A 20907-nucleotide genomic window follows, 5' to 3' on the forward strand; every position below is an offset into this window, starting at 1 on the left:
TCACACTACAAAAATGTTAAAGCAGCACATTATGAAAGGTTGGGCAAGAAAGGTAGGCGGCACTCACTGGTTTCAAGTTAAAACTTCAAGCTTTATTCCACAAGCATTAAAAGCTGGTCGGGTCACTCCAGGGGGGTGTATGAGGCAGTTCTTTTTTGTGTACTTGCATAACTAAAGGTGTTTGCATAATTCTCAGATGGTGGACATCTAATATTGCAGTAAGCTTCTTTGTGTTTTAAGATCAAGAGTTAAAAAGCAGCTTTACATCGTGCAGTTTCAATATATAATGTTAGGCTTTTTTTCTGACTGATATATTTAATGGCTTTATGATGACTTCATAAAGGTTCAGCCCCCACATTACTGAAATGCATTGTATTTACTGTCTGCCATATTTAGTTGTTGAGCTAGTTACACAGTGGGAGGCTAAGACACAAAACTCAAATGTGGGCATTTATAAAAATCCTCTTTAACGTTCTGCTTTTTATTCATTACTTAAATCCCGCTGAGCTTATTGAAAATAAATACCTATAATTTAATGTAAATAAATAAAGCTAACATTAACTGTTACTATTAGCTTGCAGATCAGCATCCATCTCATGAAATTATACATTCTAATTTAAAGTGATTTCTTCATTGGGTTTCATAGATTTTTTTGTGTGCTGAGTTTTTCAGAATGTGAATGTGTGCAGAGTACAGCTGTGCTCTCTGATAACACAGGATGTGTACATGCAGCCAACCAAGAGAAAGCGGTTCGCTACACTCTGTGATCATTCTGCTTTATATTGCCAGAAATCCACAAAGCACACCAATACAGTCATGGCTGTAAATGTAGGCACCCCTGAAATTTTTCAAGAAAATGAAATATTTCTCACAGAAAAGGATTGCAGTAACACATGTTTTGCTATACACATGTTTATTCCCTTAGGGTATATTGAAACTAAACAAAAAAAGGGAGGAAAAAAAGCAAATTGGACAATGTCACACCAAATTCCAAAAATGGGCTGGACAAAATTATTGGCACCCTTTCAAAATTGTGGACAAATAAGATTGTTTCAAGCATGTGATGCTCCTTTAGACTCACCTGGTGCAAATAACAGGTGTGGCAATATAAAATTCCCACCTGAAAGCAGATAAAAAGGAGAGAAGTTGACTTAGTCTTTGCATTGTGTGCCTGTGTGCCACACTAAGCATGTACAACAGAAAGAGGAGAAGATAACTGTCTGATTACTTGAGAGCCAAAATTGTGGAAAAATATCAACAATCTCAAGGTTACAAGTCCATCTCCGGAGATCTAAATTTTCCTTTATCCACAGTGCGCAACATTATCAAAAAGTTTGCAACCCATGGCACTGTAGTTAATCTCCCTGGGCTTGGATGGAAGAGAAAATTTGATGAAAGGTGTCAACGCAGGATAGTCTGGATGGTGGATAAGCAGCCCCAAACAAGTTCCAAAGATATTCAAGCTGTCCTGCAGGCTCAGGGAGCATCAGTGTCAGCGCGAACTATCCGTTGACATTTAAATGAAATGAAACGCTATGGCAGGAGACCAAGGAGGACCCCACTGCTGACACAGTGACATAAAAAGCAAGACTACATTTTGCCAAAATGAACTTGAGTAAGCCAAAATCCTTCTGGAAAAACGTCTTGTCGACAGATGAGACCAAGATAGAGCTTTTTGGTACAGCACATCATTCAACTGTTTACCAAAAACAGAATGCCTACAAAGAAAAGAACACAGTACCTACAGTGAAATATGGTGGAGGTTCAATTATGTTTTGGGGTTGTTTTGCTGCCTCTGGCACTGGGTGCCTTGAATGTGTGCAAGGTGTCATGAAATCTGAGGATTACCAACGGATTTTGGGTCGCGCTAGCCCAGTGTCAGAAAGCTGGATTTGCGACCAAGTTCTTGGATTTTCCAGCAGAACAATGACCCCAAACATACATCAAAAAGCACCCAGAAATGGATGGCAACTAAGCGCTGGAGAGTTCTGAAGTGGCCAGCAATGAGTCCAGATCTAAATCCCATTGAACACCTGTGGAGAGATCTTAAAATTGCTGTTGGGAAAAGGCACCCTTCCAATAAGAGAGACCTGAAGCAGTTTGCAAAGGAAGAGTGGTCCAACATTCCAGCTGAGATGTGTAAGAAACTTATTGATGGTTATAGGAAGCAACTGATTTTAGTTATTTTTTCTGAAGGGTTTGCAACCAAATATTAAGTCAAGGGTGCCAATAATTTAGTTCAGTCCATTTTTGGAGTTTGGTGTGATATGTCCAATTTGCTTTTTTTCCTCCCTTTTTTGGTTTAGTTCCAATACACACAAAGAGAATAAACATGTGTATAGCAAAACATGTGTTAGTGCAATCCTTTTCTGTGAGAAATACTTCATTTTCGTGAAAAATTTCAGGGGTTCCAACATTTACGGCCATGACTGTATATTTGGGGAGCAAAATGGCTAACTATTCCACACTGATGTCTTGAGGCAATAGTAACATAGTTCATAAGGTTGAAAAAAGACCGGAGTCCATCAAGTTCAACCTATAACCCTAATGAGTCCCTACTGAGTTGATCCAGAGGAAGGCAAAAAAAAACTCATACTGGAGGTAAAAATTCCTTCCCAACTCCAAATATGACAATCAGAAAACATCCCTTTTTTAAGTATTTAAATTTAGCAATTTAATGAACAAACACTACCAGTGGGGGAACAAAATAAAACATATACAACAAACCCTGAGGGTCCCAGAGACCAGTACCATCAAATAATCAAATTTAGAACATATGTAAAATTGCTCCTGTAAAGCAGCAAGGAGTGTCTGAGACCTAACCGGAGAAAGCCCAACACAGACAGACATACTTACACATGCACAAACACACATCCCGCTAAACCCAGCCACCCCCCCCTCCCTACAAAGAACCATAGTACACTTAGAAAACTACGCAGACATCCTAGCTGGGGGGGGTCTGCCAACACATCCAGCAAAAGCCAGGGTCCATACCTTGTCAAATTTCTTAGGACACTTACAACTCACATAGAGAGCCTAGTATAACGGGACATACTTGTTGACTAGAGTCAGCCAAAGAGTCAGCATTATTACTAACTAATAACTCATTAATAACTCCCAGCAGGCATACCTTAGGGGTAAGTAGGAAAGAGAAGTCTAAATTATAAGCCAATAACCCCATCACCTCCCTCCAGAAGAGAGCAATGGCGGGACACTCTCACACAGCATGCAAAAAGGTACCAACTTCACACAAATCCAATTGAGAGACACCAATGCGCTTCAGCCTAGCAGGGGTATAATACAACCTCAAAACATACCTAGATTGGATCAGCATATCTCTACAACTGATTACTTCGGAGTAATAAGAGCCTTCAACCTCCTTCCATTGATCCTCAGACAAATCCAGAATATCAGCCACCCATTTATGAAATGCTTGAGCAAACGGGCTAGGCCCAAGAGTTTGGAGGCAAGCATAGGCCAGAGTTAGGGGCTTAGAGAGGTCTGTGGTGCTCAGGAGATGCTCCACTTCATAAGTCAGGGAGCCAAACTGTGCCAGAACCGCATGTCTAAGCTGAAGATACCTGTAAAAGGCATTTCCCGGAATGCCATATCGTCCCTTCATGTCCCAAAAGGATACGAAAATCTGATCCTCCCCTAACATGTGGATCACAAATTTGACTCCATGAGAACCCCAGAACCAGGCCTCCTGTAACCTATACAGGTGAGGTAAATGTACATTCCCCCACAAGGGTTCCCTAGGAGATACCAGTGGCTGCGGGAATTTACTCGACACCACAGACCACACTGCAGCTATAGTCTGAAGAGGAATAGGAAAGGAAGAGCGAGAGTGATATCTGTAGAGTGTGTTAGTAAGAGCTTCATAGGAACCCATCATTGCTCCAAACCGGACCGGTTTGAACCAAACCGGTCAAGTAGATCAATAAGGGACAGTAGCGAGCCCCCAGCATTCGCTAAATATACCAGGGTGTCATCCCCATAAAGGGAAACCTTTTCTACAATTGACCCCCTAGGAATACCACAAATAGCAGGGTCTCTGCGTATGGTCACTGCCAAAGGTTCCATAACCAGCTCAAATAGGAAGGGAGATAACGGGCACTCCTGCCTTGTCTCACGATCCAGGAGAAAGGGAGCAGAAACATCCAAGTTAGTGCGAATACGGGCCCTAGGACTATCATATAGCAAGCGAACCCAAGCACAGAATCGGGGACCAAACCCAAACGCACCTAAGAGCTCCCACAGATAAGGCCACAACACCGAATCAAAGGCTTTGTACATATCCAGATTAACCACCACACCAGTAGGAAAGTCTTCCCCAACCGCTGCTATGTTGAGTTGCAAGCACTTCACGTTGACATCAGTGGACTTACCCAGCATAAACCCAGTTTGATCAGGATGAATGATAGCGTCAATTACCGCATACAGTCGAGTAGCCAACACTTTAGCCAAGATCTTAATATCAACATTCAAAAGGGAGATAGGTCTTTAAGAATCAGGCAGCAACGGATCCTTTCCAGGCTTAAGGAGCACAACAATCAGCGCCTCCCTCATAGAGTCTGGAAGAGCATCATCAGCAGCTATCGAGTGAAACAAGCTAAGGAGTACAGGGGCCAGTCGCTCCTCATTCATCCTATACCAATCACCTATTATCCCATCTAAACCTGGGGTCTTTCCATGTAGAAGAACACGTATGGCCTTGTCCACCTCTTCAACCAGAATAGGGGCATCCAACGCCTCCACCTGGGCACGACTAAGTGTGGGAAGGGACAAGTTACGCAAAAAGAAAAAAAGCTCCCCCTGACAGAGCAAAGAAGGGGCAGCATACAAATAGAAGTAAATGTCCCGAAAGACAGCCTCCCTAACTGCAACTGGACCCTATCCTTCTGAACGACCATCAAGGATCTCTGAGCTTTGGCCTACGCACTCTCACTATTTGGCCCGCCACTCCCACAATAGAGGCACCTCTAACCGTGGCATTGTATGCATCCCATTTAACCAGGGGATCAGGATAATCGGCATTATGCTCCCAATAGTCAGCATGAGCAACTCCCAGAGTATACACTACTGCCCCTGCCTGCAGCCAACCAGGGTGCATGTGCCAGATACAGGAAGGGGGACTAGGGCCTAAGTACAGAACTACCAGTACAGCAGAGTGGTCTTAGATCCCCCTAGTGTTGTAGGAAACATCTCTTACCGCCGGGAGGAGGTCCTCAGATGCCAGCGCGAGATCAATTTGAGAGAATGACCTATGGGCCGCAGAGTAGAAGGAAAATGAGGATGTAGTTGGGTACTTCCACCTCCAGAGGTCGGTCAGGCCCAACACCAAGCGCCAAGTGTTAAAGGATGAGGAACTAGGGTCAGCAGCGGTGGTGCAATTGAGCAGTGGATCAGGAGCTACTTTGAAATCACCTATGAAAAGGACAGGGTCAGAGGGAAAAGACAACAGTTTGTTAGTAACTAGCTCCAGTACTGAGACCTGAAAAGGGGAGGAACATAAACAGAGACAAGAACAAAGAAGAAGGAACCCAAGGAACAATGTAAAATTACATATCTCCCAAAATGGTCACAGGCTGCCTGTGAGACCACCAGCGGTAGAGACTTAGTGATTAACACAGAGACACCCCTAGCATAATTAGAATAAGATACATGGTAGCCCCTCGCTATCCAGGCCCTTTTAAGAGCAATGTGAGGAGACTGGCGTTTCACCAAGTCCAGACATAAGCCTTTGTGAGGAGACTGGCGTTTCACAAAGTCCAGACATAAGGCCCTTTTAAACTTAGAATTGAGCCCCCGTACATTCCAACTAACCACCTTTAGGGTCCCCATCATAACAATTAACAGTGCATGCATACAAGAAAACCCACATGAGGACCAGGACGGAGGAAGGACAGGGCATCAGGACCATACACACCACATACAACCAACAGAAAGACAAACAGGGCACAGACATAGAACAGAGAAACAAAGGCAACAAAGCATATCAAAAATATCCCCAAGAACACCCTGTCTAACACTAAACGGGACATAGCAACCTACTATACCCTAACGCAGTGCAGACATAGACCCTAAATACAACTACTATGGGGCGTTAAAAGAACACCGAAAAAGCTACAACTACGATTACTAAAGCTCCCTCCCGCCCCCCAAAATACAATAAAATGGCCGGTAACTAAGGAAAACTACCAAGAGAGGCCTTAGGGAACCGGAACCTATGGAGGCCCTAAACAAAATCTAGCTCCCTAACCTCTATCTAAAGACATTCACAGAGAGCAGTCTGTATCAAGGCAGTCTAGGGCAATTCAGTCCGGCAGTCTGATAGGAGCGGCCGCATCCACCCAATGAAGAGCGTCAGTCGGTGAAATGAAGAACTTAGTAGAAGCTCCATCCACCACTCTCAGACGAGCAGGATACAGCATGGAGTGGCGGTATCCCTTGGCTTGCAGCTTCGTCCGGACCTCCGTGAACAGCACCCGCTGCTTGCGAAGCTCCAAAGAAAGATCAGGGTAGAAGGACACCCCGTTTCCATCACAGATGACCTCGCCCTTGATCCGCACTACTCGGAGAATAGCATCTCTGTCCTTGAAGTGGAGAAGTTTGGCCAGAACAGGACAAGGGGGCCCACCAGGAGGAGGGGGCTGAGCCGGAACTCTATGGGCCCGCTCAACGCAGAAGTATGGAGAAAAAGTGTCCACAGGAAGTATCTCCTTCAGCCAACTCTCAAGAAACAGCACAGGGTGATTCCCTTCCACCTTCTCAGGGAGGCCCATCAGGCATATGTTATTGCGCCTCAAGCAGTTCTCCATGTCATCCATCCGACTTAAGACTCCCGTGACCTGACGGTGTAGGGAATCAACTCGCTCTGGCAGAGGGTGTAGAGTGTCTTCCACTGTAGAAACCCTGCGTTCCACTTCCTCAGTGTGCTCACGGATCTTTTGGGGCTCATGTCTCAAGATAACAACTCATCAACTTTAGTCACCATAACAGATTGGCAGGAAGTAAAGGCAGCCAAAAGCTCAGAGAACCGATGATCCATAGCTGTAGCGTCATAGACAGGTCTTTCAGGGGAACAAGGCTGCTGGTGAGATAGAGACCCTTCAAACAGTGACAGAGGTGGATCAGGAGGGTCACCTCCAGGACAGTACCGAGATCTGGAGTATTGGTTCAGCACCTTCGGCGCCTGCACAGAAACCTGGGTAGCAAACGGGGTCTGAGCACCATGATTACGCTGGGAAGGGCCACAAGAGCGGGAGGACCCGTCATCTGAGGAGGCTTCCTCATCAGATGTCGGCCGAAAGGCCTCAGCATACACTTTGGATTTTTTAGTCTTGTTACGAAAGCCACCGATATCGAATAGGGCCACATACAGAGAGGCACTAGAGACAAAGTCCAGTGAGTACAAGTCACTTCTAGAGTATAGCAGGCCCTCAGCACCACAAATCCCAGCAGGTCAGGGCCACACAGAGATCAGGTAGAGAGACACTAGGATGAGGGTGTAGGCAGGAGGTTGCACTCCAATAGTAGAGGCAGTCCTCAGGAGATCAGAGAAGCACCAGAAGGCCCAGCAGGCCAGAGCCACAGGAAGGGCAAGTAAAGAGGCGCCACATGGGTATGTCCAGCATTAAGTGACCAGGCAAGCCACATAAAGCACTAGGAGCACCACAAGTCCCAGCAAGCCCAGGCCTCCCAAGAGTAGGTAGAGAGTCACTAGGTCAGTGTGAAGGCTGCAAGAGATAATGTAAGGGGTAGGCAGACCCTAGGTGCAGGAGCAGACAGCCCCAGAGGCCAGCACAGGCACCACAAGTCCCAGCAATCCCAGGCCCCCAAGGAGCAGGCAGAGAATCACTAGGCCAGTGTGCAGGCGGCAAGAGATAATGTAAGGGGTAGGCAGACCCTATAGGCCAGTGCAGGAACCACAAGTCACGGCAAGAACCCATCAAGGGCCCAGATGTACTCACTCCGCAGCGGTAGTCAGTCAGGGCAGAGAGGTGTAGCAGGCTCCAATCTAGGGTACCATGTGATGTCAGCAACCTCTCCTTCCTGCCATCGGGGGCAGCTATGGTTGCCGTACAGAAGCTTCGCCCGCACACTATCTGTTCTTCACTGTGCTCCCCTGTCCAGCACCGCCGGGACTCGGTCTCCAGGAGCCGACCGCTCCACGCAACGCCTCCGGACACGGACCTCCAGCAGCACCGCACTCTTTGGGACCCAGGGGGGTCAAGTGAGCACCGACCAGCAGCAGAGTAAGTAATCAGGGTATTATATGTAGGGTAGCGGGAGCTCCTAGAGCACACGTCCACTCACTCCGGCATCCAGGCCACGCCCCAATCAGAATAGATCCCTGGATCAACCTTCTGTCCCTATAGATCTAGAATTCATAACCTGTAATGTTATTATTCTCCAAAAATGCATCCAGACCCCTTTTAAATTATTTTACCGAGTTAACCATGACCAACTTCTCAGGCAGAGAATTCCACAGTCTCACTGCTCTTACAGTAAAGAACCCCCGGCTGTGCTGGTGTAGAAACCTTCGTTCCTCTAGACGTAGAGGAGGCCCCTTGTTATAGATACAATCCTGGGTATATATAGATCATGGGAGAGATCTCTGTACTGCCCCCTGATATATTTATACATAGTTATTAGGTCTCCCCTAAGCCTTCTTTTTGTCTAAACTAAATAACCCTAATTCTGATAATCTTTCTGGGTACTGTAGTCCTCCCATTCCCTGTATTACTCTGGTTGTCCATCTTTGAACCCTCTCCAGCTCCACTATATCTTTCTTGTACACTGGTGCCCAGTACTATACACAGTATTCTATGTGTGGTCTGACTAGTGATTTGTAGAGTGGTAGAATTATTTCCTTGTCGTGGGCATCTATGCCCCTATTGATGCACCCCATGATTTTATTAGCCTTGGCAGCAGCTGCCCGACACTGGTCACTACAGCTAAATTTACTGTTAACTGAGACCCCTAAATCCTTTTCCACGTCAGTCGTCCCTAGTGTACTTCCATCTGACGCATAATCCCAGCCCGGGTTTTTCTTCCCTATGTGCATTAACTTACATTTATCAGTGTTGAACCTCATGTGCAACTTCTCAGCCCAAACTTTCAACCTATCCAGATCCATTTGTAATAGGGCACTGTCCTCTATAGTGTTTACCACTTTACAGAGTTTAGTATCATCTGCAAAGATTGCTACTTTACTATTCAACCCCTCTACAAGGTCATAAATAAATATATTAAATAGAACAGAACCCAAGACTGACCCCTGTGGTACCCCACTAGTAACAGTCAGAATAAGTACCATTAATAACCACCCTCTGTTTCCTATCACTGAGCCAGTTACTTGCCCACTTGCACACATTTTCTCCCAGCCCAATCCCTCTCGTTTTATTCACCAATCTTTTATGTGGTGCCATATCAAATGCTTTTGGAAAAGTCCAGATATATGACATCCAGCGATTGCCCCTGGTCCAGTCTGGAGCTCACCTCCTCATTAAAGCCGGTCAGGTTAGTTTGACAGGAGCGATCCCTCATAAAGCCATGCTGATATGGAGTCATACATTTATTTTTATCAAGATACTCCAAAATAGCATCCCTTAGAAAACCCTCAAACAATTTACATACAACAGAGGTTAAACTAACAGGTCTTTAATTCCCAGGGTCACCTTTGACCCCTTTTTAAAGGGGTCAAATGGTGACAATTCCTGCATTTAAAAGCTTCTTATGGAAGAAGCTGTATTTCATGCAACAGTCTGTATGTTCATAGGAAATGTGTTACATTGTTAAATCTATAAGCGTATAGATTGTTTTGATGTATATGCACAATTTAATTGACAGAGAAAACACTGATGGTTACTGTATTTATCTAACCAAAAACAGCACCTTCTATTTTTGTCCACTTTTTTTGGGAGTCAAGATTTAAACACTTTAAATGTTTTTCTAAAGCAGCTCTCTGTCCATGGTGCTGAAAAAAAAACTATTAACAGCTACTTTCCACAAGATTAATTTAAAATGGCTGTAACATTTATAATATCAACCAATGTTATGTGGCTGGGAAGGCCATTTCTTCTCTTTTTACAAAACTAGACTGGTCATTGGTTTCCTATTAGTATTATACAGTATAGGAAGGAGTGAAATCCACTCAGGTGACCAATGTTGCCATATCTTGCTGTACTAAATCCCATCCCAATAAATGCCGATCTCCATATGCTCCCAGTACATGTAAAAAATGGCTAACAGTAAATGACTGTATGTATGTATGTCCATCCTTATATAAATTATGGTAGCTATTTGCTCTGTATAGAAAAAAATAACAAGCCATTTAAGACATGATCCATTCTTATGATAATACCAGCTGGTCACTGGACAGCAGAAGTTGACTTTACCTACAACAATCACCTTTGCTGGGTCCTAACTGTTACTCCCAGTAAAACCAAATAGTACGAGAAGCAGACATTTGCTAAAAAAAACAAAAAAAAAAAAAAACATATATCAATACTGGCAAGTAACAAGAGCAGACCATAGGAATCAAAATGATGGAATGGATGATGGCACAAGTGAATAATGATGATGGTGGCAGACAGAAAAAAAATCATAAAATCAACTAATGCAAGGACTGACCCCATCTAACTGTCCCTATTCTTTCCTTATATCTTTCCTTGAACTGCTACCTATCACCAGTTAACACTAAGTCTCAATGTTCCTACAATATACCTAGGGAAATCCTGGACTAAATGATTGGAACTGATTTTCAGTCACAGAAAGTTGTGCAACACATCTATCATGTGTAAACTCGCCGTTCGGGCATGCTCACACCAGAATGCAATGCTGCAGATTTGTTGTGGATTTGGTGCAGATTTGTTTTAGGTTTGCTGCAGAATTGTTGCAAAATTTGGTAAAGGGACCTTGAATCTTGACATTTACAAGGATATTACTTAGTTACATATAACCTACCTAAACATTGTAACAGACCAAGTACACCCCTTTATTGCAAAGTTATTATCTAATAGAAGTAACCTCTTTCTGCATGTAGCCTGACAAACTACGAAAGCAAATCAGGAATGGATTGTGCACCATGACAATGAGTTCAAGGTATTGACTTGGCTTCGAAATTCTGCAGATCTTCGAAACATGGATGCTCAATCTTGCAACTTATAGGACTTAAAGGAGTAGTTTCAAGGAAAAAAACTTATCCCCTCTCCGCAGGATAGGTTATACGTTTTAGATTGTGAGGGGTCCTGTGATCTCCTGTATGAAGCTCCGACTCTCCCCTGAAGCGGCACTTCATGCCCCCCCTCGAAGTGGGGCCCGCCATGCCCCCTCTGTATATCTCTATGGGAAAGCCTTCATCTCTCCCATAGAGATATATGGAGGGGGCATGGCGGCCAACGCTTTGGGCAGGGGTTGTGATGTGGCGCTCCAGGGAGCAGAGGCACTTTTTCTTTCCCAAAACTCGGGGGGAAAAGTTGGTGTGTCTTATACGGCAAATACACATTAAAACCATCAACGGCCGGGACCCGTGGCTAATACAGGACATCACCAATCGCGGTGATGCCCTGTATTAACCCTTCAGACGTGGCGATCAAAGCTGACCGCCGTGTCTGAAGCGAAAGTGACACTAACCCGGCTGCTCAGTCGGGCTGTTCGGGACCGCCGCAGTGAAATCGCGGCGTCCCGAACAGCTTACAGGACACCGGGAGGGACCTTACCTGCCTCCTCGGTGTCTGCTCCGTCCCGGGATCCCCTGCATGGCCGGCACTCTCCTTCATCGTCATCATGTCGTCGCGCACGTCCTCCCATCATCCAATAGGAGCGGCGTGCGTAGCGGCGACGGAGAGCGAGGATACCGGGCAGAAGAGACGTTCCGGAGCGACGGGGACGCGGCGACAGCGATGGAGGGCGACATCCAGGGCAGCTGTGACGAGCGGTGACTGGTCCGGAGCGGCAGGGACACGTGAGTACTACCTCCTATATCAGTGGTCTTAAACCTGCGGACCTCCAGATGTTGCAAAACTACAACTCCCAGCATGCCCGGACAGCAAACGGCTGTCCGGGCATGCTGGGAGTTGTAGTTTTGCAACATTAGAAGGTCCGCAGCTTGAAGATCACTGTCCTATACTTTACATTGTATTTGGTTCAGAGTCTTTATTTTCTAGATTTTCATGCTTTAAAATTGGGTGCGTCTTATATGTCGGAGCGTCTTATATGACGAAAAATATGGTACTTTTTTTTTTTTTTTTTGCATGAGATATCTCCTTTAAAACATATGCTGCTAGTGTCTGGGTACCAGCATTGCTTAGGACACTTTCACAAGTCTTGTAGAGTTCAGACCATAACAGGTCAGAAATGCTATGGCAACACTAGGGGGCCTACACAATATTTAGGCAGGTGGTTTTAGAGTTGTGGCAGGTGGGTGTATATCATTGACTCCAATGTGTACACAGCTAAAACAAAGGAAAGTATTTTGGCATCCATCAGGTCCATTTTATGTTTCAGACATGTTCATATGACATTATGAGGAGAAACTGCCATTGGGATGTATGCATATGAACTTTATCTTTAGTGGAAAACTTTGCTCTTTTACTAGAGTTTCTTTTTAATATTTACTGTTATTTTAATTAACTTCTACTTTATTGTAAATCTTTTTCATTGTCTTTAGCATTGTACATTTGTGTTTTTATGTCATCACAACTGCACACGCTTTCTTTGTTTTTATTGTCTATCAACATAGAAACAATAAAAAAAACATTTAAATATGTGTTTACATTGCACCATAAAACATTTATTGCTACACACACATTTATGCAGCTGTGAAAACAAGACTGCTGTAACTATATGTATACTAAAAGCTTATTTCAAGCACAATATGTCTTTTAATGACCATATTGCAGAAAATCTCAGCTGCAATAATGTGGAAAGTGCTCTGTAGGCTACAATATGTTCTATTGTGCGTCTCCCTTCATCAATAATTTAATGTAAGGATTTAGTAAACCAGCAGTAAATTATTTGTGCTGTCCCTTTAGTATAGCTACTCTGAGCATTAGAGTCAAACACCGTTTATTGTTCAGCTGATGAATGCGGCACTTTAATTATAAATATGTTATTATGAAAAATGCTGGGAAGATCTGAACTATTCTCAGGCATTTATTTTATCAGACAAATGAAGGATTCCATCTTTAGTGAAACAGAACAGGGATTGGGAATACAAACATCATACTTTATTATTTACTATGTCTTTATATTAGACTGTTAGTAGCATTCGATACATTTATAATATAACGTGCTTACAAAATAAATAAGCAAATAATTGATGAAACATATCAGGGGGGTGTGATGGCCGCCACGCCGCTGCCATAGACGTGAATGGAGGTGGAAAGGCGTGATGACACGAGGGAGCATGGCGTGAAGTCACGTCCATGGCTGCCCGCACCAAGCGTACTGGACATAATATTCAGAACACCGTGTGCTGCATGGAAATGGGGGGTCCCAGAGGCCTGCCCCCCACAATCAGACATATTATCCCCTATCCTCTGAATGAGATGGGGATAACATGTCTAGGGGCAGAGTACCCCTTTAAGGGTATGTTCACACTACGTAATTCCCGCGGAATTCCGTGAGCGGAATGCCGTGAACGGAATTACGTGCTGTGAACATGAACACCAGTGTGAATGGGTTTCCGCGAGACCCGTTCACACTGCGGAATTCCGAAGCTGAAATTGTTCCGCGCAAAGAAAGAACATGTTCATTCTTTGCGCGGAAGTCCGTGAACACTGCATAGCCGTCAATGGTGACGGCGTAGTGCCGTGCGGACCTACCGCCGAAGTATTGCGGCGGCGGCCGCCAGAATGAAATCTGTTCATTATCCGTAGTGTGAACATACCCTAAAGTTGCTTTGCAAGATTTTAATGGCTTCTGCCCTAAGAAAAAAACTTTAGGTTGTTAAAAAATAAAAAAAAACACAGATTGTTTTAGGCTTCTTTTAAAGCAAGATTAAAGCAAGAGTGGAACCAACACAGAGAAAAACTATAATAAAAGGTTTTGCACCTTTTTCTCTGTTTGGAGCCACTTCTGGTTTTGGCTACAAACTACTTTTGAGTTTTAAACAGGCCTCAGTCTTGCACAAATCTGTTTGTAGTGCTGAGGGCCAGTCCCCCTACCACTGGCCCATATGGTTAATGATATACTTTGAGACTTGGTTAATACATATCAGTAAATTAAAAATGCTAAATTACTAACGCATAGAATAGAAATAGATTTCTGTCAAAATCATAGCAGTGACTTAATAATCTAATTTTGGGAAGGTTGCAGTGGCTCTGGGACAAAACATTTTTCGCCAAACAAACTTTACTACAGAGAAAAGGTAATAGACATGTTCACAGTTGTGTGGCCCTCTCCATTTAAGAGAGTTACGGAGACAGCCAAGCTAGAAACTAACTTAGACTTCATGCATGGGCAGCTCCTCACCTTTCTCTCAGGAATGGTTGGTGGTGGTTGCAATATACAGGCTCAATGGTGCATACCCTATGTGCCCTTTCTACAATCCGGGCCTGTGTACATCTGTTTATCTGTACATCTGTTGGCGACACCCTTTTAAACTTAAAGGGGTACTCAACTGGGAAAAAAGAAAATTAAATCAACTGGTGCCAGAAAGTTAAACAGATTTGTAAATTACTTCTATTTAAAAATCTTAACCCTTCCAGTACTTTTCACCTGCTGTATGCTCCACAGGAAGTTCTTTTCTTTTTCAATTTCCTTTCTGTTCGACAACAGTGCTATCTGCTGACACCTCTGTCCATTTTAGGAACTGTCCAAAGTAGGTGCAAATCCTTATACCATACCTCTCCTGCTCTGGACAGATCCTAAAATGGACAGAGGTGTCAGCAGAGAGCACTGTGGTAAGACAGAAAGGAAATTCACAAAGAAAAGAACTTCCTGTGGAGCAAGCAGCAGCTAATAAGTACCAGAAGGATTAAGATTTTTAAATAGAAATCATTTTCAAATCTGTTTAACTTTCTGGTATCAGGTGATTTAACAAAAAATTTTTCCAGGGGAGTGCCCCTTTAACAGAGGCTCAAGCATATTTCACCTTAATTTATGATTTATCAGAGAATCTTAAAGACTTTCACATAAATATGTGCACTGGGAATCTCTGCTTATTACTGGAGTCACCATATACCTTTTTTATACCACAGTTCTGGATAAGAGAGATTTATTATTTGATGAATTCTTCACATAGTCACCTGTATACCCTGATAATGCATCTTATTATAACTTTCAGTTGGTACTACACAAATACAATTCTTCATTATAACTATGGGGTTTTAGTGCTTGTAAGGAAATGAGCACAATGCATTATTACTGCTGAGCTGGACGGCTGTATGTTTTATCTCAGAACAGAGCACACAACTACCTGCTGCCTTTTCAATGACTCACACATCTCCTCCTGTCTACACTTCTTACTTTCAATTCATCTTTTCCCCTTGGTTCATGGGTATTTATCTTAAACGAGTTGGCGACATGCCAGAAAGTCACAATTTAATGCAGAGCAAAATGGAATATGCATAATTATATGCAAGCCATATGGGTTGTAGACAGCTCAGCTGTGAGTTTTGGGAGACGGGAAAAACAGGAGAGAGAAGGGCAGAGCAGTGATACAAGATGAGAGCAGAGCAGAGTGCAAATGTCATAGAAATGAACATTTTAATGAGCATGTTTCTGACACTCCTCCTCTCACCTTGTTCTGCTCATACACCCTGCAAGAGAATGCAAAGTAATAGCAAAAATCCCATCAGCCGTAATTTCTAATGGGCCTACTTAATGTTACTATTAACATTGCAGCTTTCTTAATTAACAATTTAGATCAAAGCAGCTTTCTACTGTGTCCCACATAATCCTCAAGACATATTTTATCTCTGCATATTTAATAAGCCTCTATTATTGTTGACAGTTTCGCACCTCTCCATAATCTGTGCATTTAGAAGCATGATAGAAAAGCACTGTTCACTGCTCCATTTTTCACTGTTGTGTGCTACTAGCATAAAACTGAAAAGCTTTCTCTGACACTTGGTACAATTGCTGCAAAGCATTCACATGTCTGACACTTAATAGGAGATACCTTATATAAGAACAACAGAAATACTTTACAGACTGTAATATGACTCTTATTAAAGGGGTTATTCAGAAATAGAAAAACAGAGCTAATTTCTTTCAAAAACTGCTCCCTGTCTGTCTCCTGGTTGGGTGGGGTATTACAAATTGGCTCCATTCACTTCAATTGAACTGAGCTGCAGAACCACCCCCAACCTGGAGATAGACAGGAAGCGTTTTTTGAAAGAAATTAGCTTTGTTTTTCTATTCCTGGATAACCCCTTTAAAAATTACCTTAAAGGTTAAAATAATAGCCCACCAACACAAAAACAGTGTAACAAGGTGTATAAATACAATTCAATCAAAGAAAAAGAGTACTTTAAGGGTTATTCCAGGAAAAAGCTTTTTTTTTCTTCTTCTTTTTTTTTAAATATCAACTGGCTTCAGGAAGTTAAATATATTTGTAATTTACTAAATTACTTCTATTAAAAAATCTTAAGTCTTCCAATAATTATCAGCTGCTGAAGTTGAGTTGTTCTTTTCTGTCTGGCAACAGTGCTCTCTGCTGACATCTGTCTCGGGAACTGCACAGAGTAGAAGAGGTTTGCTATGGGGATTTGCTTCTACCCTGGACAGTTCCCTAGACAGGTGTCATCAGAGAGCACTTAGACAGAAAAGAACAACTCAACTTCAGCAGCTCATAAGTTACAGCTCACAATTATGGGGTTCATGAGGGGACATAGGTTGCAAGTATAAAGTTGCAAACAATGATAAAAAAACAATCGTTGCAAAACATTTTACCTTATGTATGAAACACATAAGGTAAAACATTTTTTGATTAAAATTCTTTTTGGGTTCAATTTGTTGGAATCAATTATGTTGTAATCAATTATTATTATTTTGTCCTACTACTATGGAAATTAAATTGAAATTTTACCCTGAAAAGTTATGTAAGAACATAATGTATGTTCTAAGGTTTGGGTACCCAGTAGCAGCAGTATGGTATGGAAAATGATAAACAGAGCTGCATATGTGCAGTGGTGTGAGGCCAGTACTAGCAGCCTTACAGGATGAATCATGATACATACTGCAGGAGATGTATGGTTATGTAGGGATAGTGGTAACGGGGCCCCAATTTGATGATTCATTGGATATGAATCTGAAAATTTGAACTGTTGAATACGTTATATTGAGCATTTGTAACAAATTTGACTTACAACTGACTATCTAGGACACTAGCAGTGTAAAAAATAAGTTTTTCATGTAACACAGGGTTACTATAAGGATCAATACTCACCATCTACAGTTAATCTTCTTCTTCATCCTGCCCAACAATGATACCAGCTTATTGTATAATGCTGTTTAGTACAAATCATTGTCATTGTCATCTTCTTTAGACTAATTGTTAAATTTTTGGGGCTGTTTAAAGAGGCTTTAAACAAATAAAAAAATGTGCTTAATATTAAATGAGAAGATATAGCAGCAGCCAATGTTCTTTTTACAAGCTACTCAATCTGAAATCTCTGGCCCACACCTTCCGAGATGTTCTTGTCTTGGCAGTGAAGGCCACAGCGGTGTCCTGCCTCGGTGAATGGGCCGTCATTGCCAAGACCAGTTCATTTTGGAAGGTGGGGACCGGAACGCTCAGCAGGAAGTGTCAGGCCCTGTTCTGAGGATTGTAGTTGTACCCCTACAATTAGACTCTTATCCCTTTCTTGTGGAAAGTGTTTTTAAAAGCTGAATAACATCTTTGAAAAAGCCTGATGACTTTGGCTACTGACCTTATTTCTTTTTACATTTTATATGAAAATCCTCTTTTAGTCTATGTTAATACAGGCTGCATTTACTGCAGATTTTCTTTGCAGATTGTGCACTCTAGGGTCACAGTGCAATGCAAAGATATGTAGTTTAATAAACCTCATTTACACATTGCAGAAAAAATGTCCATGGAATTTAAACATTTCAGGACCACAGGTAAGTAATCTGAGAGATCAAGAGTGAACCTCTTTTTCAGTTTTCAAATTATTTTAGTTTTTACACTGTGACAATAAACATGTACATTATATATATATATATATATATATATATATATATATATATATATTTGAGAGAGGTTTAAGCTATACTATATGACACTGTCCATACTACCATGTTTGTTATGTTTAAATGATTCTGATATCATGTCAGTCCTATCACAATGTATGCATGATTCACTTAATGTGTTATTTATTTTATATATTTATTTTCCAATTAAGATTTTTTTTATACTTTTCATTATTTTTGTCTTATGTTTACCATTTGTTTGTTATGAATGTAGGTATTTTTGTTTCAAGTCCCTAAATAGGCCATTATATTTTCCTTTAGGCTAGAGATGAAGATGGACATGGTGAAAATTTTCCCCAGCAACACTATGCTAAGGAAACTCCGAGACTTGCCTTCAAGAATAACTGCGAGCTACTTGTAAGAATTATGTTAACAATCATTTTTAAACAAGTCGAGATTGTTACTTTAGCAAAGTGTAAATGCTTCCGTTTTAACAAGCTAACAGTATATAGAAGAACAGGCTGAGTGTGTTATTAATTTATGATATCATGTATTGTGCAGAAATTTAGCAGAAATTATATATAGTTAATTAGTAGATGCCAAATGAATGCCTGCTAGATCTGTTTATTTTTATAATCAATGCAATATATGAGTATGAAAGACATATATACTCATAGGAGGTTGGATGTTCTTATCATATGTTGTTTTTTATTAGTAGTAAAAACATTTTAAAGTGTTCCACACCAGGGCTGGATGTGCCAATAGGCACCCATTGGCCTGTGCCTAAGGCAGCAGTGTTGAGGAGCACTTCAGTAAGTAAACTAAATTCTAATTTCTTTTGATGCTGCTGCTGCCACTAGCTGTGGTCTATTTCCCCACCTATTTCTAAAGTAATACTCTGGGTTTAAGTTGCAACACTATGCTATACCTTGTGTAGGCCCAGATGCGGTGTTAGGCTAGGTTTCCACACAGGTTTACTTTCTGACGTTTTTTGGGAAAACTGTCACTGCCACTGCCACACCAAAGTTATAAGTGGATGCAGTAGGAAGTTGAAGTATAAGTCCTTCTTTTATATTTCTCATTTTTTGGAACACACTTCTGGCTTTGGCTCAAAAGTGCATCAGCAGTTTTCCAGAAAAAAAGCCAGAAAAAAACCTGTGTGGAAACCTAGCCTTAATACAATACAGAGATTATATATTTGATGTTCTTTAAATGCATGTGTCATCCACCTGTCCCTACATGAAGTATAACAGTTAGGCTCCTTCCACACTACCGTTTTCACCCGGTAGGTGAAGTCCCTTAGGAAGATAGCGGGAGAAAAACTTGTGCATGACACGTCTTTATCTCCCGCTTTCTATGGCCGCAATAACGGGAGTTATAACGGACATTAGAGGAATCCCATTTAAAGGGGTCCAAAGGATAGGGGATAAGATATCAGATCGCGGGGGTCCCGCTGCTGGGGACCCCCGGGATTGCCGCTGCGGCACCATGCCAACATTACTGCACAGAGCGAGTTCGCTCTGCGCGTAATGACGGGCAATACGGGGGCGGAGCATCGTGACATCACAGCTCTGTCCCTCGTGACGTCACGACCCGCCCCGTCAATACAAGTCTATGGGAGGGGGCATGGCAGTTGTCACACCCCCTGCCATAGACTTGCATTAAGGGGGCGGGCTGTGATGTCATGAGGGGCGGAGCCACTATGTCACGCTGCTCCGTCCCCTGTATCGCCCGTCATTATGCACAGAGTGAACTCCCTCTGTACAGTAATGATAGCGCTGTGCCGCAGCGGCGATCCCAGGGGGCCCCAGCAGCGGGACCCCAGCGATCTGAAATCTTATCCCCTATCCTTTGGATAGGGGATAAGATGTTTAGGGGCGGAGTACCCCTTTAAGGGAATGGGATCCTCTTTGCCCGTTATGACTCCCGTTGTGCTTCGTTACAATAACGGACGTTAAGGGCAGTAAAAGTGGAAAAAAAAAAAAGAGCCCTTAATGCCCATTTGTAACGGAGCAACTTTCACAGTGTGAAGAAGCCTTAGCTATCAGTTTCCATTATGCTTCGTTCATGCAGTTACTTCTAGCGCTAGAATTCCAATCCTCATTTACTATAATATGGCTCCTATTGACCTAAATACAATAAACACAAAACACTCTAGATTTAAGTGAGCAGACAGGATGTAAGGTGCTGTATGCCACTGGGAAAGGAGCATCAGTTTTCTGTACTAAGCTAATTGAAGACTGAAGCTGGTTAAGTACAATGTACAATGAAAACCTTCTCATAGACACCAACCTCTATAAAGGTCTGTATTATAATAAAGCCTGTAGTGCTTGTAAATCCTGCAGCATTCTTGTATGATGTCTAGTTAACATAAATTGGCAGGAGAACAAAATAACAAGAGGAGTTAAATATATGTACTGTATCTCCTACTTCCTACCTAAAACAAATGACATGCTTCCTACAATAGACATAGGGGACATGGCATCTTCTAGTAGAAAGTTGGAAATCAGGGCTCGTTTACATTGTTTTCGGACTCTGCTATTCGGAGTTCCATCGGCAATCTGATCAGAAGCAACAAGCACTATTTTTTTCTCAGCTAAATTTCTTTAATATTACAGGATCACCGATCACCAGCAGTAGCCATTTGCACCTGAACAGTTTCACGGCCCGCTCGGCTCAAAAAAAAAAGAAGCTGATCGGACCCTTAACGGGACGGATGCAAATGGCAATGTGAACCTAGCCTAAGAGGTAGTGATAATG

General features: G+C 42.5%; 1 protein-coding gene across 4 annotated transcripts in view; it reads left to right on the top strand.

Moving 5' to 3' along the window:
• The window catches only part of SOBP (sine oculis binding protein homolog), a 229021-nt gene that overhangs the window by 126248 nt on the left and 81866 nt on the right, over positions 1-20907 (top strand). For all 4 annotated transcript variants that reach the window (XM_056566245.1, XM_056566246.1, XM_056566247.1 and 1 more), the window contains one exon: positions 18469-18564. In XM_056566245.1, coding sequence (XP_056422220.1) covers positions 18469-18564 — 96 coding nt within the window. The remainder of the gene's footprint in view (positions 1-18468; positions 18565-20907) is intronic.

The sequence above is a fragment of the Hyla sarda genome, chromosome 3 (genome assembly GCF_029499605.1).
Source record: "Hyla sarda isolate aHylSar1 chromosome 3, aHylSar1.hap1, whole genome shotgun sequence".
Taxonomy (NCBI): Eukaryota; Metazoa; Chordata; class Amphibia; order Anura; family Hylidae; genus Hyla; species Hyla sarda.